Genomic DNA, 27,312 nt, shown 5'->3' on the forward strand with positions numbered 1-27,312 from the left:
CCAGGACCTAAAATATCCCAATCTTCAAATATCCTACTTCCGTCGGGCCCCTTTTAGTTCAGAACGAAAATGGCATCTCTCCTCCGCCGCCTCCTGCCCACACGTATCCCAAACACAAGCTCTCAACAACGCGACCACCACGCCAACGAGCGCACATTCCTCTCATGGACACGCGCAGGCCTCGGTTTCGCTGCAATGGCCCTCGCCCTAGATCGTCTAGACAAAATTGACCGCGTCCTATCTTCAAAATTAAACCTCGGGGCTATTTTCTCGCCACAGGCGCAAACACAGGTTCAAGAGTCACCCTCTCAGCAACCAGAGTCTCCTCATTCTACAAATAAGGACAAGACCCTAACCAAGGATGGACCTAATGTACCTTCGAAGACGCTCCAATCTGGTAATACTACCACTGCTATGCTGTCACATACTTTCTCCGCATCCCGTTTGTGCCAATTACTTGGCCTGTGGTCCCTGGGTTACGGGTTCTTCCGGTATTGGTCGATGAGGCGGTATTTACTCCAGGGGCAATTTGTGCCTGCGTTTTGGGGGCCGGTGTTTATGACTGCGGGCAGTTTTGGGGCGTTTATGATGTTGGGATTGCAGATGGAGCGGCGGCAATGGCATAGTGAGTGAGAGTGGGGTTTGCGTTTTGATTTTAGAGGTTAATTTTGCATGTACAATATAGAGAGATTGTTGGACATCAGAAGGTAGTTAGAGGGCTAATATTGATTGAGTAGCCGTTCTTCTCACTCGTTGAACCATAAATGATTGTCGATGGGTCTGTGATGTTGGAATTTCACTGTCTACTCAGTTCTACTGCATGGTAGGGTTCTATTGAGGCAATTCACCGGTATGAAGGATACACTACAACTTTGTAATAGCGAAACGAGACTTCGAAGATCCCAAATTTAGGCGACTCTCCATCCTTGCAATTCCGATCTAGAAAGCCAACGAAGCCCTGACCTCGGCATTCGTTTCACAGCTGAGGTAGAGCCCACAGTACATAGAGTCTGAATCTTGTAGAACAACTAGCGACCAATTGACAAGACCGACAGGATGAAAATTTCAAGCCGCCCAAGTGCTCGTTGGTGTAGTCGAATATGCCAGTGTGTGCCTTAAATCACGGTCTGATAACTGAACATCGATGAAACTTCTCGAGTTAAGGATAGTGTCCATGACAATTCAGTCTCGAAATATAACATGTAACACTTCCCCTGGCTAAAGCCCCGTGACAAACACAAGTGGAATCAATACTTAAGCAAGTTCCTCCGCCGTATGCCTTATCGTCCTTTGCATATCGGAAAGCGTCCAAGCCTCCAATTCTCCTCATCAAGGTAATCAAAGCCACCCCCCACCCCAGGTCCCAATATCTCAATATTTAAATGAGAAACCATAATAAATCCATTGTTGGGAGAAGAGAATCATTCTTTTAATAAAAAGGGAAAATAGACTAAGTACCTCGGTAACATGTGGTCAAAAAGTGCCAAAAAAACAAGTCTGAGAAAAAGTAACAAGAATTCCCCGGATCCCTCAACCAGACAGCGGGGAAGAACGGGGCAAAAGAAAAAAACCAAAGAGGGAACAAAGAGGTGGTGTATATGTCTGGTGCAAATATATCCTGTCGACTCTCCATTTTCAATCTCGCTCATTCAGCCGCATGAAAATGTGCGCAAAAGGAAAAAAAACCACCCGGGGATATTTGGCCATCTGTTACGCATGACTAGCTTCCTAATCTATCACCGACCAGATCCGTTCAGGCCGTTCTGCACGGCCTCCAGGATCATATCGCGGGCCTCGTCGAGACTAGCGGCGTTACCGCGGATCTCGATCGCCTCGCCCTGTGCCTGGTTCTTGGGCACGTTGATGCGGCATCCGGTCTTCTTGCGGATGGCGTTGATCTGGCTACCACCCTGGCCAACCACGAAGCGGTAGGTCTTGGGGTCCGGCAGGATCAGGTAGCCAGTCGCAGACTGCTGGTTGGAGGAGGCAATGGCCTTCTCGATAGCGGCGCGGGCCTTGGCAACGTTCTCGGGAGAACCAGTCAGGACCCACGGGAAAGGAGGAGTGTCGGCATCACCGGCGGCGCTGGTGTCGACGACCTTCCACGAGTGGGCATCGGTAGCGGTGCTGGGGTCGTCGGTAATCAGGGGCAGAGAGGTGCCGTTGGCACCACTGCGAGTCTCCTCGGTGGCAGGGTTAGCGGGAACAGCCTGGCCAGCGTGGTCGACGGTCACCTGGTAGTCATTCCGCAGGCGACGGAAGATAGCACCGTTGTCGGCCACGGCGTGGTGCAGATTCCGAGGAACCTCAACAGTCTCAGCGTGCTGCTCCTTGAGCATGCCCTGAATGTGGGCCTTGGCCTCGGCGACGGCAGTGCTGGGGCCCTTGAGCTTAACGTCGGTGCGGCCAGAGCCCTGCTTGGGAATATCCAGGGTGACGTTGAACTTTGACTCGATACCACGGCGGGTCTCACCACCGCGGCCGATCAGCATACGGTGCTGAGCGGTGGGGACATCCAGAGTCTCAGAAACCTGGTCCTCGCGCTCCTTGACGAATTCCTCAATGGCAGAAATAATGCTGTCCACGATCTTGCCATTGCCCTCCAGGCGGATAGTAGACTCAGTGCTGTCGGGACGAGGGAAGCGAACCATACGGGCAGCGCTGCCATCGCTGGGACCACCAGCGTCAGCGACGATCTTGCGGATGTTGGCACCTATTACTCTCCAAGTTAGCATAGCTTAAATAGAAGATGTTGAGGGAGAAAACATACCACCACCACCAATCAGAGCCTTGTGGTACTTCTTGTCCACGTTGATCGTCTTGGTAACCGTCGCATCAAACTCAGAAGCACGCTGCTGCAAGACCTTCTTGGCCTCAGCGACCTGCTGCTTGGTACCCTTGACTCGAATCTGCACACGACCAGAAGCATCGGGGGCATCGTTCGCGCTAGGGACATCGATCTGGGCGCCAGTATCCGCGCGAAGTTTGTCCATCTCACGGCCACGCTGACCAATCAGCGAGGCAACTTGGCTCTGGGCAACGGAGATGGTAGCAGAGTGCGAGTGGTCAACGACCCACTGGAGCAGACTCATAATCTCATCACGAGCCTGATCAGCACCCTTGCTAGGTCCCTTGACCAGAACCTCATCCGCAGCCTGCTGGGGGCGGCCAGACCGGGTAGCACCGGCATCACTGGCAGCATCACCAACAGACTGGTCATCCGCAGGGGCAGTGGCGCGAGGGAACTGGACGCGAACCGAGTACCGATCTTGAAGACGGTTGACCTGGTTGCCACGCTGACCGATCAGCTCGCGGTGGTACTGGGCGGGGATCTTCAGGATGTGGGTGGTCTCATCCTCCAGTTTCTTGCCCAGGTTGATGATGCGCATGCGAGCAGCATCAGCCTTGGCCTTGGGTCCCTTAACCTCAACCTTGCCGTTCTCCACCTTGATATCGACATCGAACTCTTCACGCAGCTTGTTGATGTTCTCACCGCGCTTGCCAATCAGGAAGTTGGCATACTTCTGGGGGAAGTCGAAGGAGGTGGTGTATCCACGCTCCAAGTCGTCCTTCTCCTGCTCTGCGATAAAGGCACCCAACTTGACGGCGAGGTCGATGACCAAGTTGGAGGGTCCACGAAGGGCAACTTCACACTTTCCACCCTTGGCGTCACCAACGATAGCACGGATAGGGATGCTGTCCTCGTCCTTGGTTTCCTGTTCACGTAGGATGAACTTGCGAGTCTTCTCTTGGTACTTGGCGGGAACAGAGACGGTCTTGGTGACGATATCCTGCTGGTCTCCAAGTGCGCTCAACAGGTACTCCTGGGCCTCCTGAAGCGACTTTTCAAAGGCCGCAACTTCAGCGGGAGAGGGACGTTGACGGGGAACCTCAAAGTTGGCCGCAGACGAAGAAGGGCCTTCATAAACAAGGACAACATCGGAGCTGTCGATGTCATCGGGGACCAACAGGTGAACACCATAATCACCCTGAAGCTTGGAAGCACCGCGAGAACGCAGGTATGGGTGGAAGTAGGGGTCAACGGCGACGTGACGGAGACGCGAAGGGGGGTGAGCCTGGACCAGATTCATAATGTCGGAGCGAGCACGGATAGTGTTCTTGCCATCACGAGAGTAGACCTCCCAAGTGACGGGGCCATCAACGCTCGGGGGCAGAGCAATGCGGGCGTCATAGGCGGCCTCGAGCTGCTTAATGATCTGGCGCCGGCGGAGATACTGAGTCAGAGCGCGCGCATGGGCGTTTGAACCAGCAGGGGCGTTGGGGTGCTGGCGAGACAAATCAATGCTAGCCATCTGCATGCTGGTAGCAAGATCCATCGCATGGTTGATACCGGCCTCGATCTGGTCCAGGGGTCCGGTGATAGTAAGGAACTCGCTCTCATCGTTAGCAGGAGGGAGGACGATACCGCAGCCAGTCTGTGCAAGGAACTGGTGCAGAGCATCGGCCTCGTTTCCGAGGATGAACTGGTGCTGGCCGCGGTTGATGGCAAGCTGGCGGAGGGTCAGCTTGCGCTGAAGATCAGCAGCCAAGCGCTCGACCTCGGCACGGGCCTCTTGCGCGGCCGCACGCTCTCCAGAGATGAGGATGTGCTTGTCAGCGCAAGGCACGAACTGCACATGGCCGGGGTTGGCTTCTTGGGGAGGCGGCTGAGTGGACCATGTGTCGTAGCGGGGAACCTGGACCTGCGCCTTCGTGCGCTCCTCGATCTCTCGCAATTGCGCATCGTGCACACCAGCAATGAAGGGGAAGAACTCGGGGGGAATCGTCTTCAAGCGCAGGCTCATGTTTGAGCCGCGTTCCTTGACAATTGCCTCGATCTCACGGCGCGCCATCTCCGCCGCCACGGCATCACCCTCAATTAAGACATCAATGGTATCGTCGTCGTCATCTTCATGGGCGGCACCGTTCTCGTCAGCGCGAGGGACTTGCACACGGGCACCAGTACGGGTTTGGATATCCTGGACCACGGAGCCCTGACGGCCAATGATGTGGGCTCGTGCAGAGGCAGGAATGGGAACGCGGACGGATTGCTAGCCAAGTAAAAATAATCAAATTAGAGATATGGATCTCGGTTCAGAGAACTTTATCGGACGTACCTTGGATCCAACCTGCTGCGCGACTTCCTTGAGAGCCTGGCGAACAGCGTCCACGGAACCCTTGCCTTCAAAGATGATCGAGCCACCAGGACCACCGCGCATGTCAACGGTAGCCTTTGACCTCCGTGAGATATCACGCAGGATATCTCTGATGGGCTTCTTCAGCAGGCCGCGGGGGTGCATCTGGGATGGGGCGAGTCGAAGCTGTTCCATGTGCTTTCCGGGGAGGGACATGACCCGAGGGACATCTATTTCCACGCAATTTGTTAGAAACAGCGCATTATACTTCAACCCCAGATTTCCTTGTCATCATAACGTACCCATTGCCTGAGACGGGCGGCCATTGGCAACAGCCGCTGCCGCAGAGGGCTTCTTCGCACCCCACGTAGCCGCCGCAGGAGCAGCCGGCTTCGGTCCACTGCCGAGGGCAGGGAACAACTCCTCCGATTGTACGTCAAAGGCGGGTGCCTTCTTCTGAGCCGGTTTCGGGGCAGGTGCCGGGGTGGCGGTCGAGGCGGGGGACAAGATAGGGGGCAAAAGCTGGTCATTGGCAGTCGCCGAGGGAGGAGGGTGCTTGAGGTCCTCCTCATCCACGACCTCCTCAACGGTGGGCTTGTGGGCTTCATCGCGGGCATGTTGCTCCTCCAACATGGCGGCGAGGGACTTGGAGGCGCCGTTAGTGGCGGTCGATGTTTCGGCGGCCATGGTGAATAGGGGAGAATTGAGGGAAGGGAGAGAGCGCAAGCGACAGGATAGAGACGTGGCTGTGCAGGAAACAGACTTCAATCAGAACTGGTAAGAATTAATATGAGACGAAGACCACAAGAGAACTTGTCGGGTGGAGAGGAAAAGAGAGGAAACCGAGTGAGTGAGACAGGAAGGAATTGCAACTCACGACTGCAGTGGTACCTTTGCTAATTGGAGATGGCAAAGGATCCGATGCCTGAATGGTCGACTTGGCTGTGGGCAATTCCCCGGAGGAAATGGGGGGGGGAGAGCGGTATGTGAGAGAATCTGGGGAACCTGGACCAATCACCCAGGAGCAATTAAACCCAGAAGCAGAAACCGCGTGAGAAAGGAAAAGAGGAGGGAGGTGAGAAAAAAGAAAAACGGAGGTGAGAGTGATGGGAGGGGAGGGAGGGGGGAAGAGGTGGAGGAGGAGGAAAGGTTGGAGGTGAAGTCCAGCGAGATCCCCAGAAGTACACAAAGTGACCGAAAAGGCCAGCTCGAGGCTCCGGGGAAGTTTTCTCCGAGGCCGACGGGCCACGCGAACGCCAACTGGTTAGTGCAGGAATGGGTAGACTGGGGGACGAGTCAAGTTTTGTGCGTTAGAGAATACTGTGCAGAAAGAGAAGATTGAAAGAAGATTGAACGATCAAAATGGTCGGTCCATTTGACCGGGCGTTACTGCACTGGCAAATCGTAACGGTGGATATGACACTTGCCCACGAGCAGGGAAGTCGCTAGTTCGCATTCCCTATGTTTAGTGGTGCGGTTTTACCAGAACTCCCTGCCATTAGTATGCTCCTATGCCCTTCTAGATGCAATTGAACTTCAATTCATAGAGAAGTACTATTTTAGAACTGATTTTGGGCCAATGCCTTGACTTAATCGATTTGCCCAGATTGACAAAGGTGACCACTTGGCAGACCACGTGCTCAAGAGGCAACGTTCCTTCTTGGCAGTCTCAAATTGGGATACAAGCGATATTCCGTACTCACTAGGGATCAAGTCCATGCCATTGAGCCCTATTGGATGCTCCTACATGACATCTACCATCTCTCATGCTCCGACAAAGTACCAATTGGGGAGGTCGGGAAAGTAGCCACTGCCCAACTCCGAGAGGCTTGCAAATGTCAGGTGACGCGACGATGTACACCAAGCGTGCAGGCCAGACCTACAATAACCTATCCAATCGCATATTTCCATACAATATCAACCAGAAATGACCAACTCAACAGTCAATGCTACACTCTTCCAATCAGAACGATCGAACCGATCGAATCAACAGCCTCGGCGACATCCGACCCCACTTGATAACGGAAGTTTTTCGTCGGACCGCCCAAAGCTTAACCCAAAGCTGATCCTTGCCAGATGTTGAAGCTGAAGAACTAGACAGCAGGGAGATCTACCAATAGATAGACCAAAGCGACACAACGCCTGGTTTGATCTAGCCATAGCCTTATAGATAGGACAAGAAATACAGCCATACATCCCATCCTGACCCATAAAATTCAGGTAAAACTACCAGTGGCAAACCCACAGAGAAAAAAAAAAAAAAAAGGAAGGCAGAAAATAGAACTTCATACAAACCCGATCGTCTAGACGGCCTATGGCCCACCACAAAATGGGTCAACTGCAAAAAAGAATTCGCCGACGAAATCCAAGCCCCAGATTTCTACTCATCTAGTCGCGTGCGGAGAGACCAGAAAAAAAAAGAATCAATCGACAAATTTTCGCCTTCTCTCTTCCACACCTCCTCCCTTCCACCTTCCCCCAAGGCCCGCCAGCCCTAACTGCCGCCGCCGCGACAATCGCCCGCCGTCGCAGCCATGGCCACCACCACCACCGCCGAGGACATGGAGAAAAAGCTACCCACCGAGCCGGCCGTGTCGCCGATCGATGAGCCCGAGCCCGAGAAATTTTCCAGACCGCGCGGTGTCTTTGCGACGATTCGCTACTATGAGGAATACCTGGATCGCAAGATGGGCATAGAGTCGCATAGTTTGGATCGCGTGCATCCGGAGAATCGCGACTCGCCGAGCTCGGTGGTTATGGGGCTGATGTGGGCGTCGGCGACGATGAATATTAGTTGCTTCAGTACGGGGTTTTTGGGTAATGAGTTTGGATTGTCGCTGGGTCAGACGATTCCTATTGTGATCTTTGCGACGCTGTTGGGTGCGGCAGTTACGGTGAGCACACGAAAATTTCATCTTGGCTTCTTTCGTCATTGGGCGGATTCACTGCAATTGATCTTAATCTCGATGGTTGGATGCTGACCGTCGATCTATCTGGCGATAGGGTTGGTGCGCTACTATGGGCCCTGGTACAGGCCTACGCCAAGTCGCCATCTCCAGATACTCGTTGGGCTTCTATCCGTCCTCCATCATCGCGCTGCTGAACGTGATCGAACAACTAGGCTGGGCCTCGGTCAATTGCATCACAGGAGGTCTAGCGCTCAGCGCCGTCTCGGACGGTCGTGTCTCCATTGCCGTTGGTGTCGTGATCATCGCCTGCATTAGTCTACTCTTCAGCTTCATCGGTCTGCGCGGCGTCTTGCTGTACGAGAAGTACGCATGGATCATGTTTTTCATTATCTTCATGATAATCTATGGCGAGGCGGCTCACCACGCGAACCTCGCCGCGCCACCTACCGTTACTGGTATGACGACGTCTGGCAATGTGCTCAGTCTGATCAGTGTGGTGTACGGATCTAGTGCGTCGTGGAGCTCGATTGTCTCTGATTTCTATGTCCACTACCCCGTGAACACCCCGAAGATCAAGATCTTCTTGTATACTACCCTTGGTATTACGATTCCGACGTGCATCGGCATGTTGCTGGGAGCATGTATCAGCTCGGCGCTCGGTACGAACCCCGAGTGGGCTGCTGCGTATGAGAGCGGCATTGGCGAGATCCTGAAGACGATCATCTATCCGAGCGGGTTTGCCAAGTTTTTACTGGTTCTTTTGGTCCTATCTGGCAGTAAGTCTGAACTCACATCGGAAATTGGCTGCTGGTCTTCCGATTTTAACTTGGACTTCACAGTTGGCGTGAATTGCATCGCCATCTACTCTGGCGCTCTCTCTGCGCAGCTCATCGCCGCACCATTCGCAAAAGTCCCACGGGTAATCTGGTCAATCCTCGTCTTCGGTGGTATTCTTGCCCTCGGTATCGCTGGCCGTGACCACTTGCTCGACGTGCTGGAGAATTTCCTTTCGTTGCTGGGCTACTGGAACACCTCGTTCTTTGCAATTTTGTTCATCGAGCACTACTACTTCCGAGCAGGCAGCCTGGCAAACTACGACCTCGACGCCTGGAATACCCCCTCGAAGATGCCCGTAGGCTACGCTGGGCTAACGGCATTCCTATGCGGCGCCGCCGGGTGGATCGTCGGCATGGTCGAGACATACTATGTCGGCGCGCTCGCCGCCAAGATTGGTGCTGATGGCGGCGATATTGCCAATGAGCTGGCACTTGTATTCACGACAGTCTCATATCTACCCCTGCGCACGCTGGAACTCAAGTACGTGGGGCGGTAAGTGTGATTTGTGGTGGAATGGCATGCGCGCCAAGCATTCTATATAAAATGGCAAATTTGCAAAGCGGGTCGAGACTCGAGAGGGAGTTTCTTTGGTCAACTCTGTACAGGAGGCACATACAAGTGTACATTAATGGGTGGGTCTAGGTGGTTCAAAAAGATATAGACTAATCATGAAGAAACGAGCGCTGTGCAGTGATCGATCATATCACGGGGAGATCTTTAAGCAATGGTGACTGTGCATTAGCCCCATAGGGCAAGCCCAATGAAGCGACCACGCCACATTGAACCAAACCACATTAAGATATAGAAATTAGTATGAAGAAAAAACACCTGTCAGACAAGCGTGCCGCCCAAGCAGCCGCCATGCATAGGGTATCGAACAAACGAGTGCGCAAAGGTACTCAAAAAAAAAAAAAAAAAAAAAAAAAAAAAAGACAGGGCAAGTATGAAGTATACAATCCCCGAACCATTGACACGAAGAAACGAAACTGGAAAAATTCCGGACCGATCTCGCGAACGTCCCGATTCCCCATGCGATATGTATAAGATGTAGACAATAATAAGTTGCCGGAGAGTGTATCTGGCACAGCTTTAAACGGCCTTGACCACGGGCCAGCCGGTCGAAAAGTCGAGCTCATTCCAGCCATACATGTATCCGGCAATGCCATTTCCACCACTCTGTTTCACCGAGAGCGGGTAGTAGTGGTAGTACAGAACAGGGCCGAGATCCTTGTCGGTGAGAACACCCCTGTCGCATGTGTCAGAGCTCTGATCTCATGTTCGCGTAGATCGGGCGGGGAATTATAGTCGTGGGGGCGATGGCCCGGGCCATGAACGGGGGGGGAGGAGTGCGATCAACTTACTGTCCACCGGGAGCATAAACTTGATCATGGCTAGCCAGGATAATAGTACCACCAGATTCCAGGCAAGACCGTCCAGACTCGTCGACCTATCACACGCAAAACAAAGAAATCGTTAGTCACAATCACATCCTCGGGGTTCAAGTTACGAGGTTGATCCCCCCGCCGATCACGATCCACTTACAAAGTGCCCAGTCCCACTCGCCGAGCGGCATACATGCACACGGTACTCCTCGCCCTGGGCGGGGTAAGTAGCCGTATACGAGCCGGCAATGCCACCGCTGAAAAACAAATAATAAAAGCCACCATGCTGATACAGGAACGAGCCCTCGACGCGATGGTTCAGACTGGCGTTGTACGCGATCTGGTGCGGTGTGTTGAAGCCGACCCCCAGCGGGCTTTCCAGAGCAACTTGGTAGATGTCTTGCCAGTAGGAGCCGAATTGGAGGTACTGCTGGCCGTTGATGGAGATCCAGTTGGGGTCGATGCGGTTGTAGGCGCTGTTGGCGGGGATGCCGATGATGCCGTGATCAGTCCAGGAGCCCGGTTCCATTGTTTTGGAGGTTGCAACCCCGATTTGGGAGGTTTGCGTGCCGAGCTTGGAGAGTACGTAGTACATGTAGTATGTTCCACCCTGGTAATGCACGTCGGGGGCCTGGACAGGGGTGTTAGCTTTGTTGGAATCCTCTTAGTGGGGAATTAATATAGAGGTTTAACTAGAAAATAGAAACAGCCCCTAACTAGCTCCGCTTGGCTAGTTGTTGTTCTTGGCGATGTGCTCATTTTTCTTGTTTTCTTTTTCCTGTTACATACCCAGATGTCGTGGCTGTCCACGCCGTCAAGAGTAATCTTGGAACCATTTGGCAGAGCCGCGCCCACGTCGGACCAGGGTCCCGTCAATGATGGCGAGGTCATAGTGTTGACACCAGTGCCCGTCGAGAAACGGAAGTACGTGCCATCCGACTCTCGCTGAATCATAGATGGGTCATGAGTCCAGCAATCTCCCGTACAAGGGCCTCGCGCCGGGTAAGCGCTAGCCAATGCTATAAACAAGCAGAAGAAAATAGCCAGCATGGTGGCAGGCAATAAAGAAGAGGGAGATCGACAAGTGGCAAGGACAAGAAAGAGAATAGAACTAAGAATGTCGAGAGGCGTGACTATACTCTATTCTAGAAGGAATCAAAGACTCGTCAATGGGGAGGGGAGAGGTCTTTATTTATGTTGATCCCTTTGTCTTTTGGCTTGTTGCCCCTCTCGGACTGTAAATCTAGGGCTCATAGCTTCTCCATAGAGGGTCATGCAGATGTCGTCTTTGCGGGTGCGTCTTCCGCCTTGGTAGTCAAGAGAGGGTCGTGGGACCAGTGTTGGCACTCCAATCAGGGCGTCATTCTCCGTGGATATTCATCCTATGAATGTAAGGCACATGTCAGTATCAGTCGTTAGACTGGGGCCACCCCCCGACGTGGCTCGGGTGCCACAGTAGGGATGGATAGTGCCGAAGCCCAAGGGGATTTTGATTTTGGGGACAGGAGATGTGGGAGGTAGATCATTGACGGTCTGGGTAATTTGCAAACAGACCCGCTCTGAGTATGCCTTGGGATTTACTCTCAGGAGGAGCCGTTGGAAAGTGAAAGTGAGCCGAGGGCACGGACGGAAATACGTACAGTGACTATGTAAAATATAACGCCTTTACAGTAGATGACCGCGGAAGTAGACTTATACAGACATACATTATCGATGCTTCAGGTTAATACAGTACAAGAAGTTAATAGTCAATAGTCGAGTAGAATGTATGGTTGTTAATGTAAGATTGTATGAGAGATCAGACCGGACTGTGCCGAGCTATCCCTTTTATGATGTCTCGCATCAACACTACAGCGTTCTCCACATGAGTCGAAAAGAATCGCTCGGCGCACCAAATTGCTACTTTTTGCCACAGCCATGAGCACGCTAAAGAAGCGCATCGACTCCACCCATATCCAACTCGAGATCGAGAATCCTGGTTGCGGGCCCTGCTGCATAGCCCTTTATCGCAGAGCCTTTTGAATTGTCGGGAGAGACCAGGGGTGGGAAAGGAAGATGGTGCATGATTCGCAGTCTGGAAGTGCGCGGCCGCATGGGTCCACATTCTCCTCTAGGGCCAAGAAAAATAAAATAAAATTGGGAGCCCTCGTTGTCAGCAAGGGGATTATCTGTGCTGAGGTACGCTATTGATTTCCGCGGTGTTGGGATCTTGGAAATTTCTTGAAAATTTCTGTTTGCTTAGAGGGCGTTAAAGTTGTTGGGACTGGATTAAATGTGTGGAGTACTTGACTCTTGTCATGTATGTACAACAGCCTGCTTTAAGCCAAGATACATTCAATATGTAGATGTGTGAGGTACAGTATGTACTCAGTACATACACTCCACTCTTTCACCATGCCCCGTTGTTATGCAAATCCCAAGCAAGCCCCCTATACTTGCATCACTTGCTGCATCGGTCATCTGCACTCTCAAACTCGGGACATTATTAGTTTCTACCTCCAGTGCCTCACAACTTGCCCATTCATTTTGACTTTTTAAGGCTTTAGCCCAAAAAGTGACTCCAGTCCGGGGAGGCTGATGATCGGCCCCCATGTGGGGACCATTCGCGGCACTGGCTGCGCCAATAAGCTTAGCCGACTTTTGCTGGATCGCCAGCTGAACTGTGCTCGGTCGCAAGAGCCGGTGCTGACCCCCGTCATTGGGGATCGACTTGGACGGTTGATTTTCCACTAGTTATGGAGTCGAGTCACGGTCGGAAAGGATAGCGATCTTTGAAGATCGCCCCATTGATCAAGTGAGGAATGTAATATCACGCTGGGGTTTGGTAGGTCCCATGCTGCGAGAAGGAGGTGGAGGACTAGTACTGTGCTTAGTCCTAGTGAGGGGAGCCTTATGCCCTTCGGCAGGGTCGAAGGGGCTGTGAGACCGCTAGACTGCCAGGGCTCGGGAAGGAGACGACTCCCGAGGAGCTGAAAGACATAACCTGCAACTGGTCTCCCTGGAGGAAGAGCCTTGGAGAAGCGAGACCGACAGGCACAGCACAGTAGTGCTGCGCGAGATGTGGTCATCACGGTTGATTTGTCTGGTTATTCCTGCATGTATGTCGCAGTTCATTCCCCGAGGATTTGGGGGCTATCTACACCGACCTTCTGGGCGCAGTAACTGGCTGTTGCACGCTGGTCCTTGGCTGTATGTTGCATGCCAGGATCGATGCTGATGTTGGACGTGGGAAATCCTCGGCAAACCCGCGTAGCCGATGGCCGACCTTGGCCATCGTCATGCAGCAGTCAGGTCGGGAAGTGAATCATCGTTGGTTGGCAGATACCTTCGTTTACGATGATGTCTGCAGGCTTTTCGAGCCGATGCTATCACGCGAGTCATGGGGAAAGTTACGAGATGGGCCCGATGTGGAGAAAGCGGCGCAGTTTAGAGCTGACGAGCCAACAGCTAATCCCAGTCGGTGACCAACCTGATTTCCCCGCCTTGTAGGCACTAGCACTACAGTACCAGGCTCTGCCGTACTCTAGGTAGTGGTGGTCATCGTATGAGTTAGTAATATCGCAAATCTTGATGAGTTAATATGACCCGCTCCTCTGCTGTTTCCTTCCTCATCGCTCATCATGCATGACTGCGTCCATCGGGATGACTGCAAACACGAGACTCATGGCGTGCTCGGGTCGCCCGTCAAGGTTAGCCAAAGGCGTCCAAAGGCGTCCCCAGTGCTCCATAGAGATGCCTTGCTGGCCCTCCTTCTCCCGCGTCCATCAATCTGACTTTGGGGACTTCCCCTCTCTTGGGAGGAAAGGCGGCATGGTGATCAAGTGGGATTCTGACATCAGACAGCCAGTCGACGGGGAATAGTGCAGCGTGCAGGTGAAAAAGAAGAGGATGGAAAAGGCTCGGGTGTCGTCAAGTTTTGGGAGTGTCCAAGGGTGTTCTCCGGGTGATAATTTTGTTCTTGGCTTCGCGGGGTCCCCGCGACTGCTGGCCTTCTTGTAGGCTGTAGAGATAGTAGTATGATCCTCTATTCGAATACACTGTGTGTTGATCGACAACCCCATAGTATATAGTCAGGCTCTATTCTCCTCTGAACTTCATCTTTTGAAACACTCATCGTCGCATCAAAGATATCCTTACGATCGACAACTGCAGGCACCATCCACGTTGACCACACATTCCTCAAATTTAAGCTTGTTTACGAAGAAACCATCTTCATCATTGATGACGCGGCACGGGCGCTCGCAGGGCTTCCACATCGAAGCTTGATTTTGACTACAACCAATAGTGTCTCGGAGCTGCCCGTATTAGCATCTCATGGTACCTTCTAAATAGTATAAAACTCAGGTATGATCTCGAGATACTGCAAATTGAGAGTATAAATAATTACTCGAATGCGGTTGATTTATACTACACTAGTGTCACACCATTAACCCCTGTACAGCCAGGACGGCGATCCACGATCGCAAATGGAACACATGAAGCATTCGCGTTTGTCAACATGGTCATTGTCGCTCTCATAAACAAGGTTTCTGCGCTATCTATATTTTTAGAGGTAGCAAGCACTACAACACCAATCTATAAGACTTTGTCTCTCTGTCTTCTAGACAGACAACCCCGCATTTCTATTGGTACGGCCATACTTTCGCGTGTAATTCCCGCTGGCGCTCGTTGTCAGCCAAATCGATAAACTAGCGTTTGAAACGGTTATTCAACTCCACGGCCCGCTCATAATACTCCCGGCGTACCATACCGCCCAATGGAATAAGCCCTGTATCTTGCAGCTCGTGCAGAATTGCGGAAATCCCCTCAACAAGATCCATCTCATCTTTGGTGTTGTAATAGCTCTTCTTCGCTAAAATGGACTGGGCATGGCACTCCACCGTGTCTGATTCCAATGTCACCCCCAACGGGCGACGACTGTGATCAATACATTGCGTAGCGAGAATAAGTCATCTCGGTGCCAGCATCCAGGGACCAAGCGAATGGTTTTGTCTTAACTGTGAGGAGGGGATCTGCGAGAACTTCCCACCGCAGAGGATCCGTTTCCTTGACCGCATTGTAGTAATGATCTAAATGCTTTCTCTCATGCCTGCTTTGATCTGAATCTGGTGTGCCAGACAGCTCAAGCATTTGCGGACAAGACCGCTGCAGAGATATCGGACAAATAGAAGTCTGTTGCCAGTCTATTATGGATGTGATCCGGTTGGTCCCTGGGTCAACGAATATATTGTCAATGTGTAAGTCTGGATGAGAAATCCTGTTGGGCTGTTCGATATTTGACGAAGCTGCGAAACATGGACCAAGGGCCAAGAAGTCCTTGATAAGGGTAGTATAATCGTTCGGTGTCTCCGGAGTCTCTATAGATCGATAAAAATTGATTCTTTGCCTCGCATAAGCGGTCGCCTATTTAATTTCGTTCTTTCTAAGGGCCGTAGCGTAATCAGCAACGCTTCCCCCTAAGCTCGTATTACCTAGCGGAAGAATATTTCAAGTTAGAAACATATATAGGCCTCGGTCTAAATCTATTACTGCTTTTTCGTGTTCCTAGAAACCTGGATTGGCTGAAGGGCCGATCACAAACGATGGCAGTTGGTCGTTTTGAGGGGTCGCTGACTTCGAAAACCTATATCGTGAGCAAAGGGCCTTATAATGTAAGGATCTTGATTGAAGATCGGTCTCGGAGTATATATAACCGTGTTTAGGGAAATAAATCGACGTAATTTTTCTTTTCTATTTCCACGACCTGGTTCACAACGTCTAATTGTGCGCCTAAAGTGAGGTTGGCCTAGACTTTTCTAAGGGGTTGACCGGTAGCCTCCTTCTCTTCCAGAATATATTCAGCACCTACTGGAATACATGCCTCGGCCGACCAATTATAGATGCGAGGGATGGGTATACCCAGTTCGTCGCGCAACTTTGACGTTGCATTAGCACCTGCCCAGAAAACCGCGGTGGAATGCTCCAACTTACAAAGCGGAGTGTCGCGACTTCTGATGCAACAGTGTAAAATGGCGGCCCCGTATTTGGATTGGGCAATCGAGCGACGACCTAAACAACGGGAATTCAGGAATCACCTGATCCGCCCTCGAGTGCTCGCCAAAGAGATGTTGATGTTGATTGCATCCTAAGAGTCCGTAACGAATACCTGGAGATGGCCATGAAATCTCGCAAAGCACGGGGAATGCGATGTTGACAGAAGAGACTTATTGTTGCTTGGTGTCGAAAGTTCATCATTCCAGGGGAGCTTATAACGGTTTCTCAAAGGCTACTCGGAAAAAGGTATTTTCGGATCCGTAGATTTGTTTTGGAATTGTTGTATTGTTGACACGAAAGGAAGACACCGAAATGACTCTATAAGCGGTCTGGCGCGGGCATCCAAAATGTTGCCTCTCCTAAGGCTCAGTCCATATTTGGTCAGATGAGGGCAAAAAGTCCTGTTGGCTGTCCTGTGCTGGCTTAAGAAGGTCCTGGAGGGGGTAAAATAACCTCAAATTGAGATGTACCAGGCCAGCTATTTGATTTGGATATTTCAATCCAATCTTCCGGGGCCATCGAGCTAGCGCAATTTGTTTTGCACCGAGTCATCTGAGTGTGGTACAGGACTCGGCAGTCATTCATATCTTCGTATCACAAAATTCGATAACATGCTGTATATGGAATTCCCTTCCCCTATCCATCTACCAATCTCACCTCACATCAATGACCCGGATGCCTGCGCTCCATTCTACGCCCAAACATATTCGTCGGTACAGCAGCCTCCACAGCCTGCGACGACTCCAGTCGCATCTCTTCAGTGACCGAACTCAAAGGACCACCAATACCTTGAGGCCTACTAAAGAACGTCACTTGATAGATAGGAATCTCCCCGGGAGGCGCATACCGCACATCAACAAGAAAGTCGCAAATCCGAACATGTTCCGGAGGAACCCAGTCATCATCCGGCCGCACACCCGGTGCCAGACCACAACTTTCCTCTTCAATCTCCATCATCCGAGAGAATATCGCACGGTAATGCTCCGCCTCAAACAGCCACTCCCGCCGCGGCGACCGACGCAACAAATCCAACCCCTGCCGCCGCAGCCTAGGCCAGCGGCATTTCCACGCCACAGCATGCAGCGGGAAAATCAGACCAAAGTCCAAACTCAACGTGCGAGATAACTCGTCCGGAAACCGGACTCGATCGGAGACTAATGCGTCGGCGAAGCGAATCACGTCTTCGTACTCGGCTCGATGCTGGTCCCATTCACACTCGGACTGCGCCTCGTACGCTCGCACACCGAATGTAGTAGCCAGTCTGACGATGCTGATGACGTCGGCGATCTGCTGCTCTTTCGTGTCCCAGGTGCATTTTTGTTGGCGGATGAGTTCGTCCACGTTACGCTGCCATCTCCCGAGGTTCTGCTGTACAGATTTGGAGACCACGACGGCGTCGATGTCGGCGAGCGGTCTGTGGACGAGACCATCGTCTAACCCGGTGCAGACACATGTCGCGTCGGTGATCATGTCGATGAGGCCGATGCGAGCTTCTTCGAGGGTCTCGAAGCGTGTGGCGAGCAGTAATGCCCCGTGCTGGTCTACAGGGTTTAAAAGGAATTTATTGCGATGGCCGCCGGCACATTCAACCGCGTTAGTATTGCATAAGCTCAGTATCGGCGCCACCTCTGTCTCCATGAACCGCGCCTCAAAGGATGTATACTTGCGACCCCAGGGCGCGGCGGGCCTGCCATTCTTCTCCCGCCACGCTTGTAGCAGCTTGATACCCGAGGTGATGTGGCCTGCGGCGGCTTTGGCGTTGCCCTGGATGATCTCGAGACAGGTGAAGAGCACGTTTATCATTGCGAGTAGCGGGGTTGCATTGGGACTGGCTGCGACTTTGTCGAGAACTGCGCGGATGGACCGGTTGTATAGTTTGATGTGGACGTTTGGTGGGGAGTTTCCCTGGGGCATACCATGTCGCCCTGTCGCTGTTTGCTTGTGCAGGAGGGCGATGGCTGCGATCGCTTGGCGGATGGCTGGTTCGGAGAGACTCTGCTGGAGTACGCTGTGCTGGAAGAAGGCGCCTCCGAAGAAGCCTGCTAGCTGTGGTGCAGTCTTGATGAAGAAGAATTCCAGCGCAGGCGGTTCAATCAGATCGTCGACTGCTGGTGCGGGTGCCAATGGCCTAGGTAGGAGGGATGCTTGTTTAGGTGTTGCATAGCCGTCACATATTCGCCCGGCGTTGGCGCAGCTGTAGAAGTGAGTTGAAAAGGCTTGGAGAATGGGAGAAGGTGTATGAAGGGAAAGCCAAGGGGAGAAAGGGAATGGAGATTAATTTACCGAATACAGGTGGGTTTCCCTTCATCGCATTTGACTCGTCGAGTCCTAGAATGGATTGAGTGACGCGTTCGCAGATTAATTGCAAATTACAGGGCAGCAACTAACTTGCAGGTCTTGCAGCCGGTGCGCACCTTAGGCTTACTCAGTCTCGTGCGCTTCTGCTTGGACACTGGGTCCTCGAGCGACATCTTGAAGCCACCGTAGGAATAGGAAGGATGAAGTCAATCAAGCCTCGCGATGGGAATGGGCACTATACCGGATCTAGTGTAGCATGGCTTATCGACGATCTGTGGAAAGGTCAGTCTTTGGGGGTCTGATTCTCATGAGATGTTGCAGTGAAGCGTGGGGGCGAAAACCATCAGCGGGTGGGTTAGACGATTTCAGCTGGTAGGGCGACCTGCACGACCTGCAAGTATGCAGGAGGGGATCTAGTCGGTGGCAGTGCAGTGTACCTGCAGAAAGAGATATCTCGTCGCATATTGTTCGGTAGGAGTATATTCGGTCAGGTGGAAGGGATTGATGGGAAGAGTAGTTATCGAGTATGTTTGGAGATATAAGATCGGATCAGTCGCCTTTCGGCGGACAAGGCCAGTTGAAAGGACGAGCCCTGAGCACTACCTATCGATACGATTTGTTTTCACTACTACTCCTGTCAGTACCGTCGAAGCTGTCCTCAGTCCTCACGCTACGGAAAGATAATCATTTCCATCGTCCAGAGATGGTTTAGTTCGTGGGAGCAACCCACTTCTTTTCTTGTCCCGCGTTTGGTCAAGGCCCAACGTTAGGTGTCCACTTTGCTGCCCACTTTAGCCCCGTCCATCCACTCGGGTGAAATGAGGAAATGAGCAGACCAGGGGGGGGGCGGAGGGGGGGGGGTCTTTGGAAAATCTAGAATGCTTCGGAGAAATTACATGGCGGTTGGGGAGCGGGAGAGACATTGCTTGGGCTGGCTTGTCATCGTGATCGTCTATAGTGACGGAGACGCATACGGGCGATGATCACAGTCAAGGAGAAAGGTCAGGAGGTGGTATAGTAGAAATGATTAGATAATCCATTTTGATTGCATCGACCGGGTAATATATTCGAATCTTCACCTTCTACCAGGAAATCCCGGTCATCTTAGTTCGATCCATCAACTCCTGTCCGTTAAACCTGCCCTCGTCGGGTCCCCGCGTCATCGCCAAAAAAACCAGCCACCGGCCTTTGTCTCTTGTCTGTCTCTCTCCCTTTTCAACTCCGCTTTCCACGTGCCAACCACCGTTGGGCCTTCCGCGTCTCTTGGGACCCTCCAACCAACCTCTCACTCCCTCCCCTTCTCCATTCTTCTCGCTTCATTCCAGATCTTCTCATCCTCAACGACCGTTTTTTTTCCCATCCGCCACTCACCTTAATTATATCTTCCGATCAGAAAATTACCGCTGTCCCACCTCCTCCCTCCCCGACCGTGGCCTCTACGGTCGCAGACCATCCCCCCCCCCCAATTGGCCTTGGAAAATTCTCCTGATCCTTCCCCTCCTCGGCCCAATTCCAATCTCAATCGTGTCCTGTCCCCAGCGACAGCGACAACCCCCTCCGGTGCCCGCCCACCATGAGTTCCGAAAGTAATTTCTCGTTGAAATTCCGGCGCCCCTCCAGCAAATTGCACAAGGATCCCCCTAGCTTCAGTTCGCGCATTCTTCGAAGTCATCAAAGCAACACCTCGCTCAAGCGCCACCCCTCCGCCCCCGTCTACCCGCGCTCCTCGCCCAGTGGCAGTCGCGAGCACGTCCGCTCGCGCTCCAACGCTGCCTTTGGCTCCTCCTCATCCTCCTCCCTCGAACAGCATAGCCAGCACAGCCAGCATAGCCAGCATAGTGGTGGCCCCTCCCCCATCGTCGATGAGGGGTCCGGGTCCTCGACCTATTTCCCCAGTTTCAGCTCCTCGCGCTCCCGGACTCGGAGCTCCAACCGCTTCTCCTATAACGAACGCAGTTCGGATGAAGTCAATAATCCCTCCTTTGAAACGCGGGGTATGCTCAGTGCCCTCGATGAGAATACCGCCGAACCCGATCATCAACCCCAGCATTATCAACCACAATCACAGCCTCCGCCGCTGCGCTCCCATCATACCAGTCCCGACGACCCGCGCGGCCGCCAAACGCTCCGACAATCGGCCAGCTTTACGGCCCTGCCGAACCGGATGATGGACTCCTTTGCGCATCGGGAGACCGAGCGGTCGCACCACGATAAGCGTTATTCCGATGAGGTCAATACTGGCAATCCGGGCCCACCCCCTCCTCGCACGGGAAGAAGCAAAAAGGCGAGCTTCTCCAGTTTCGTCAACAGCATGCTCGGGTCGCCTCGCAACATCAAGATTTCCGCCCCGGAGAATCCGGTCCATGTAACGCATGTGGGATATGATAACCAGACCGGTCAGTTCACCGGTCTACCCAAGGAATGGCAGCGACTGTTGCAGGAAAACGGTATCTCCAAGAAGGAACAGGAAGAACACCCACAGACAATGGTGGATATCATGCGATTCTACGAAAAGAATACTCGTGGAGATGACGACGAGGTTTGGCACAAGTTCGACAACGCATCATACAAGGCCACTACAACAGCAGCCCCGGCGACGGGGACCTCGCCGCCCGGTAGCCCCCGATTCCCGCAGAATCACGAAGGCAGTTTCGAGAACCCACGATCGCCGCCTCCCATCCCTCGCGGTCCTCCCGCAGTATCGCCCGCCGCTGCCATTTCCCCGCCTCTAGGTAGCCTGGTTCCGCATCGTGCGCCTCCAAAGCCCCCGACCGGCATCACCCCAGCGCGTCCACCTCCGCAACCTCCCGTATCACAAGGCTTTACTGCCCTGCCGCAGCGACCGACTCAAGATCCATATGGCGCATCATTTGGGTTACCACCCATGGTCGACGCAGCGCCTGTAACCTCTGGATCGCCCAAACCCAGTCGCTCCAAACCCAGTCGCTCCAACTCCCGAAACGGCGTGCCGGCTCCCAAGCATAATGTGATCGCCTCCCCGACACAATACCAGCAGCAACAGGAGCAGGTCATGGCAGCTGCGCAGCAGGCAATTGCATCAAAGCAGCTGGATCGGAGCACGAGCCAGCGCACCCAGCAGCAACCACCTCAACCACCTCAACCTGCACCTTTGGCCACGAACTTGGGCCCTTCATCCACGGATCCTTCGCCTACTTCAGCGTCTCCCAGCACCCGCGCTCCGCCCGCTGCCCGTCCACGACAACGCCAGCAGCGTCAGAGCAATATAATGGATGTACGCCAGCGCCTGCTTCAGATCTGCCATCCCGGCGATCCGACTCAATTATATCACAGCCTGAACAAGATTGGCCAAGGTGCTTCCGGTGGTGTATACACGGCATATGAGACGGGCACCAACAACTGCGTGGCCATCAAGCAGATGAACCTCGACCTCCAACCGAAGAAGGAGCTCATTATCAATGAGATTCTTGTGATGAAGGATAGTAAGCACAAGAACATTGTCAATTTCCTGGAGAGCTTTTTGCACGGGCTGGATCTGTGGGTTGTCATGGAGTACATGGAGGGTGGTAGTCTAACGGACGTGGTCACCTTCAACATTATGAGTGAAGGGCAGATTGCTGCTGTTTGTCGCGAGGTAGGTTTCTCCAGTAGTGGCTGTGGCTCTGGTTTTTGATTATCAAATTGCTGACGAAATTATCCTAGACTCTGAGCGGCCTTCAGCACCTGCATTCCAAGGGTGTCATTCATCGTGATATCAAATCCGATAACATTCTTCTTTCCCTGGAGGGTAACATCAAACTGAGTATGGTTTCCCAGTCTCTCTCTGTTATATTCTGCAATTACAATGCTAATATTCCACAGCCGATTTTGGTTTCTGTGCCCAGATCAACGACTCCCACAACAAGCGCAACACTATGGTCGGTACCCCGTACTGGATGGCGCCCGAAGTCGTCACTCGTAAGGAGTACGGTCGCAAGGTCGACATTTGGAGTTTGGGTATCATGGCCATTGAAATGATCGAAGGCGAGCCGCCTTATCTTACCGAATCGCCACTTCGTGCCCTCTATCTGATCGCCACAAACGGAACCCCCAAGATCAAGGATGAGCATCAACTGTCACACATCTTCCGTGACTTCCTCCACTTGGCCTTGAAGGTTGATCCGGAGAAGCGTGCTTCGGCGCACGACTTGTTGAAGGTATGTTGCTTCTTCTTTTCCTGGACTTTGTTCCTACTTTCCTTCGAGTCAACCCACTAACGTCTCATATAGCACCCCTTCATGGGCCTGTGCTCTCCACTTTCCCACCTAGCCCCGCTGGTCAAGGCTGCGCGTATCAGTCGCGCGCAAGAGAAAGCGCAGAAAGGCGGCGCTTGAACGACTAGGTTCTCTTTTTTTCTCCTTCCTTGTCCATGTTTCGGTTTTTCATTTACTTTTTACAAGTCTTTTATGACGTCTCCCTCTTCCCGTCTCGTTCAGATACCCCGACACTCCCAATTGTTTTTTTCTTCTAGATTCCGGCATGTCAACATATTCGCATCACCATGTCGTTGGAGTCAGTCCCGTTTTTTCTACTGATTTATTCATTATATTCCCATTTATCCATATTCATTTTTTCTTTTCATATTTCCCGATCCATTCCAATTCTTCATGAACATTGTCTTTACGCGATGAAAAAATGGGCTCTCCACCCCATGCCTCACTTTGTGACCTGACGCTGTGATCCTGGTATTTTGAACTAGGAAAGAATTAGGGATTCATGTTTCTCTACTCTGTCCATCTTATTTTATCTCCCCTTCCTGTGTTGGTTTTACCCTTTCCTACAATGGGTGTGTCTGTAGCATTATGTAGTTCTACCCTGTCATCTTGCTATGCGATTCGAGTATGAAGAAAGCGGGCTGAATCCTGCTTCTTCCTCTGCCCGCTTGCGCGTTATGTGCAATGCTATCGTGACTCTCTACCAAGTGGGATTTAGAATGCGCTTGGTCTTCGCATTCGGCGTTTGAGATTTGAAAATGTCTGTCCTTTATCGATTCGGGAAATGGTCCTTTCACTTCTGTGATCCCGGGTCGTACATCACTTCTGCCGTTTAATGGCGATTCTACCAAGTACATTTCTATTGACTGGTTTTGACGACTGTGATCTCTCTTTCTGTATCTTTCTATATCTTTCTACCCAGTGCAGATGCCATTTGTAGACGAACAGTTACACATTCCATGTCACAGCCACTGGATAAACGAGTACGAGCTGCCTTGCGAGCATGTAGATGTGGAAATATATTGCTCTCGGCCACATAGCAATCCAACACATCAAAACTCGACAAAAAGCTGGAGCCTACATCTAACAATCATCAAAGAGGGGGCGAAAACACTGGAAGTAAAGTAGAACCCAAAATTTGTGCCACAAGCAAAAAAGAAAAACTTCCCCTCGAAGATCTTGTCCATCCCTCAAGGCAGACACCATTCTCGTGGGCCCTGAGCTAAGAATATCCGAGCTCCCATCCACCTACTCCCACCGTCGTCATCGTTCTGCTGACTCAGGTTCCGCCCGGACACAGCACTGACAACACGCAGGCTTCCCTGATCATCGCCTGCAGAGCAAGCACCCCCCGTTCGTCACGACAACCAGAACTTCCTTTCAACATCTCCTTCCAAACCCGCCTCCCTCTCTGCTCCCCTCGCCATCGATCTCCTCGCACCCAGCCGTGTCGGCCCGATTCCACCTCGTTCAGCCGCACCCTGGTTTTGGTTTCTCTGCCACTCAATCCACTCCCCGCATTTAGTGCTCGACGGCACTCCCCCCGACTGCGACTGCTACAATCTGCAGTGCAGTGCACTATTGGATATCCTCTTCTACGCAGATTTCCGAGTCTAGTCGATTAAGCCGACGACAGATAGTACACGGCGGAAGGGCTTAATTTCTTGACGGCGTGATTGAACTACCTAGCTTAAACCGAGGAGCGGTGCCTGACAGACGACCGAGTACCATTCGCACAACTGCTACATATCACTTGGCACAGTTTGGCCTCGTGGGGCAAAGATCGTGGCAATGTTTCGCGCGCAGCAGAATGCCTTTGACGACGCTGTCGGTGAGTCGTGTTTGGAAGTACTCCTCGATTTGTTTGGGGATTCCCCGTTGCTGGTCGTAAGCTGGACATTATGGCAGGCCGCGAGAGACTCGTTAGACGGGGGGCCTTGTGGATCTATACTAACCCGTCATTTATTTTACAGCCAAGGCGACCGATGAGAATCTGACTTCGGAGAATTGGGAATATATTCTGGTGCGTGCTGGGAGGACAGGTTTACTGTCGTTGATTGATGGGGGCTCTTTGAGAGCTCAGGCTGACCTGGTTTGATGATATAGGATGTCTGTGATAAGGTCTCTGCGGAAGAGTCGGGGTATGTGGTTCATATATACGCGCCGGCATGAGGATGTCGTTCCTGTTTTGCGAGAAGTTCAATACTGATTGTGGTTTTGGTGGAATAGGGCGAAAGAGGCAGTTGCTGCTATGATTAAACGGTTGGCGCATAGGAATGCTAATGTGCAGCTTTACACTTTGGAGGTTTGTCTTCCTTTCCTGGAGTATTGCGGATAGAATTTACTGACTTGGATTCTAGCTCGGAAATTCGCTGTCCCAGAACTGTGGTCCCAGGATTCATCGCGAGCTGGCCTCCAGGAGCTTTACAGATGCTCTGTTGCGTCTGGCAGCCGATCGGAACACACATCAACAAGTCAAGTCGAAAATCGTGGAGCGCATGCAGGAATGGACGGAGATGTTCGCGTCAAACCCGGATTTCGGTATCATGGAACAAGCCTATATGAAGCTGAAGACTCAAAGTCGGTACACTATTTTGCAAGCGAGCTGATTGAGTTCTGATCAGTTATCTTCTAGATCCCAACCTGCAGCCTCCATCGAAGCCTGTCAAGAGCGCAATGACCGATATCGACCGGCAGAAGGAAGACGAGGAATTGCAGATGGCACTTGCCCTATCCATCAAGGATAAGAATCCGCCACCCGGTCTGGCACCTCAAGCCGAGTCGTCCACAGCGGCTGCTGCATCGTCTGCGTCCACTCCCGCCGAGGCAGCTGTCGCTCAACCTGTTCCCTCGGGCACATCCGCGGCTACCGTGTCGCGCGTCAGAGCATTGTTCGATTTCCAGCCTTCAGAGCCTGGAGAGCTTCAATTCCGAAAAGGCGATATCATTGCAGTCTTGGAATCGGTGTACAAGGATTGGTGGAAGGGTTCTTTACGTGGACAGACGGGTATCTTCCCTCTGAACTACGTAGAGAAGCTGCCCGACCCTACCGTGGAAGAGCTACATCGAGAGGCCCAGATGGAAGGCGAGGTCTTTGGCCAGATCAAGAATGTCGAAAAGCTCCTGACACTGCTGAGTACTCGGAGCTCGGACTTGAATGTTCAGGAGAACGAGGAGATTACTACCCTTTACCACTCTACGCTGGCCATTCGCCCTAAACTGATTGAGCTTATTGGGAAGTACTCGCAGAAGAAAGGTAAGTCTCTCGTGCCTTACTCTGGCCATTTCTTGCTTTGAAGTATACATACTGATCATGATTTAGACGAGTTCACCCAATTGAACGAGAAATTTATCAAAGCCCGCCGTGACTACGAGTCGTTACTGGAGGCCTCAATGGCGCATCCTCCACAACCTCAGTATGGACGTCCTGGCCAGCCTACGTACGGTTATCCTGGGGCAGCCCCTGTTGGATATCCTCAGGGGCCTCCTCAGGGGCCTCCTCAAGGGCCTCCTCAGGGTGCTCTCCAGCCGGATCAGCGATACTTTAGTCCTCGACCTCAAGGTCTGCCTGCCCCATATAATTGCCTAGTTGATCACACACTCATTCAATCATTAGAAACTCCTACTCCGCAGGCACAGCCGAACGCGTACTACGGCGCAGAACAGTCGATGCCATACCGACCCGCATCTCAGTCTCCCGATCCTCGCACTCAGTACCCCGGTGGAACCCAGCCGCTTTCACAGCCGCTGGCTCAACAGCAGCCCCCTCAGTCCGACCCCTACCAGCCTGTACATCATCGTCCTCAGTCCACATATGATGCGCCGCAAGAACTTGGAACATCAGTCTACGATTCGCCCGTTGACCATCCAACTGCTGCCAACCAACGTCCGCCCTACCCTCAGACTGGCCAAGCTCCCCCATCCGCCCACCAGCAATTCCAGCAACAGCAGCAACAACTGGATTACTCGCCCTCCGTCTACTCCGCCGAGGAACCTCACCAGCAATCCCCGCATCAGTACCCTCCGCAGCAGCAGCAGGCACAGCAGGCACAGCAAGCCCCATACCCAACCTCTCCACCACACCAACAAGCTCCACCATTGCACCAACCACCCCCCGTCCCCGGTGCTGCCCCGCAACCTACCCAATACACTGCCTTCAATCCAGCTCCATCAGCCCCGCCAACCGGGGAATACCAGGCCTACCAGGCCTCGCAAGCCGGTGTACCTGCCTCAAACCCAGCTTCCTTTTACAGATAAACATGGCTATGCAATGTCCTATGTTAGCTGCGGTCGGTTGATACCTTGATACCAAGGGATTGGAGCTTTTTATTGTGGTTTCTTTTGCCTGCAGGGGTTTTGGGCCAGGGTTTGCTTTTCTTTGTGTTTGACTCTTACCTTACTGGGGCCTTTCTGTTGTATTTAGCCGATTGATGACAGCTGCTCCGAGTTGTTTGCCAGTACATATGCTTCCTATACCTCGGGCTCT

At 52.5% G+C, this 27,312-nt stretch overlaps 7 protein-coding genes across 7 annotated transcripts; 4 read left to right on the plus strand and 3 right to left on the minus strand.

The window, feature by feature from the left end:
- Positions 1-69: 69 nt before the first annotated feature.
- N7458_002329 (uncharacterized protein) lies at positions 70-633 on the plus strand (the record flags this gene model as incomplete). The annotated part of the gene is made up of 1 exon (XM_056905712.1): positions 70-633. One exon carries the CDS (start codon positions 70-72, stop codon positions 631-633), a length of 564 nt encoding a protein of 187 aa, XP_056769819.1.
- A 1,103-nt stretch (positions 634-1,736) lies between these two features.
- On the minus strand, positions 1,737-5,822 carry N7458_002330 (putative RNA binding effector protein Scp160; the record flags this gene model as incomplete). Its single annotated transcript, XM_056905713.1, has 4 exons — positions 1,737-2,713; positions 2,771-5,051; positions 5,118-5,365; positions 5,438-5,822. 4 exons carry the CDS (start codon positions 5,820-5,822, stop codon positions 1,737-1,739), a joined length of 3,891 nt encoding a protein of 1,296 aa, XP_056769820.1.
- Positions 5,823-7,669: 1,847 nt separating this feature from the next.
- N7458_002331 (putative nucleoside transporter) lies at positions 7,670-9,377 on the plus strand (the record flags this gene model as incomplete). The annotated part of the gene is made up of 2 exons (XM_056905714.1): positions 7,670-8,029; positions 8,139-9,377. The coding sequence occupies 2 exons, from the start codon at positions 7,670-7,672 to the stop codon at positions 9,375-9,377; spliced, it is 1,599 nt and encodes a 532-aa protein (XP_056769821.1).
- Positions 9,378-9,970: 593 nt separating this feature from the next.
- On the minus strand, positions 9,971-11,313 carry N7458_002332 (arabinan endo-1-5-alpha-L-arabinosidase C; the record flags this gene model as incomplete). Its single annotated transcript, XM_056905715.1, has 4 exons — positions 9,971-10,127; positions 10,243-10,328; positions 10,424-10,894; positions 11,053-11,313. 4 exons carry the CDS (start codon positions 11,311-11,313, stop codon positions 9,971-9,973), a joined length of 975 nt encoding a protein of 324 aa, XP_056769822.1.
- Positions 11,314-16,959: 5,646 nt separating this feature from the next.
- N7458_002333 (Zn(II)2Cys6 transcription factor domain-containing protein) lies at positions 16,960-18,767 on the minus strand (the record flags this gene model as incomplete). Its single annotated transcript, XM_056905716.1, has 3 exons — positions 16,960-18,490; positions 18,580-18,624; positions 18,685-18,767. 3 exons carry the CDS (start codon positions 18,765-18,767, stop codon positions 16,960-16,962), a joined length of 1,659 nt encoding a protein of 552 aa, XP_056769823.1.
- A 1,400-nt stretch (positions 18,768-20,167) lies between these two features.
- Positions 20,168-22,946, plus strand: pakA (mitogen-activated protein kinase kinase kinase kinase STE20; the record flags this gene model as incomplete). The annotated part of the gene is made up of 4 exons (XM_056905717.1): positions 20,168-22,207; positions 22,276-22,375; positions 22,435-22,769; positions 22,842-22,946. The coding sequence occupies 4 exons, from the start codon at positions 20,168-20,170 to the stop codon at positions 22,944-22,946; spliced, it is 2,580 nt and encodes an 859-aa protein (XP_056769824.1).
- Positions 22,947-24,617: 1,671 nt separating this feature from the next.
- On the plus strand, positions 24,618-27,083 carry N7458_002335 (ESCRT-0 subunit protein HSE1; the record flags this gene model as incomplete). Its single annotated transcript, XM_056905718.1, has 7 exons — positions 24,618-24,657; positions 24,800-24,849; positions 24,933-24,967; positions 25,056-25,131; positions 25,187-25,406; positions 25,462-26,082; positions 26,149-27,083. 7 exons carry the CDS (start codon positions 24,618-24,620, stop codon positions 27,081-27,083), a joined length of 1,977 nt encoding a protein of 658 aa, XP_056769825.1.
- Positions 27,084-27,312: the final 229 nt, after the last annotated feature.

The sequence above is a fragment of the Penicillium daleae genome, assembly GCF_028827525.1.
Source record: "Penicillium daleae strain IBT 16125 chromosome Unknown utg000002l_segment0_segment0, whole genome shotgun sequence".
Lineage (NCBI taxonomy): Eukaryota > Fungi > Ascomycota > Eurotiomycetes > Eurotiales > Aspergillaceae > Penicillium > Penicillium daleae.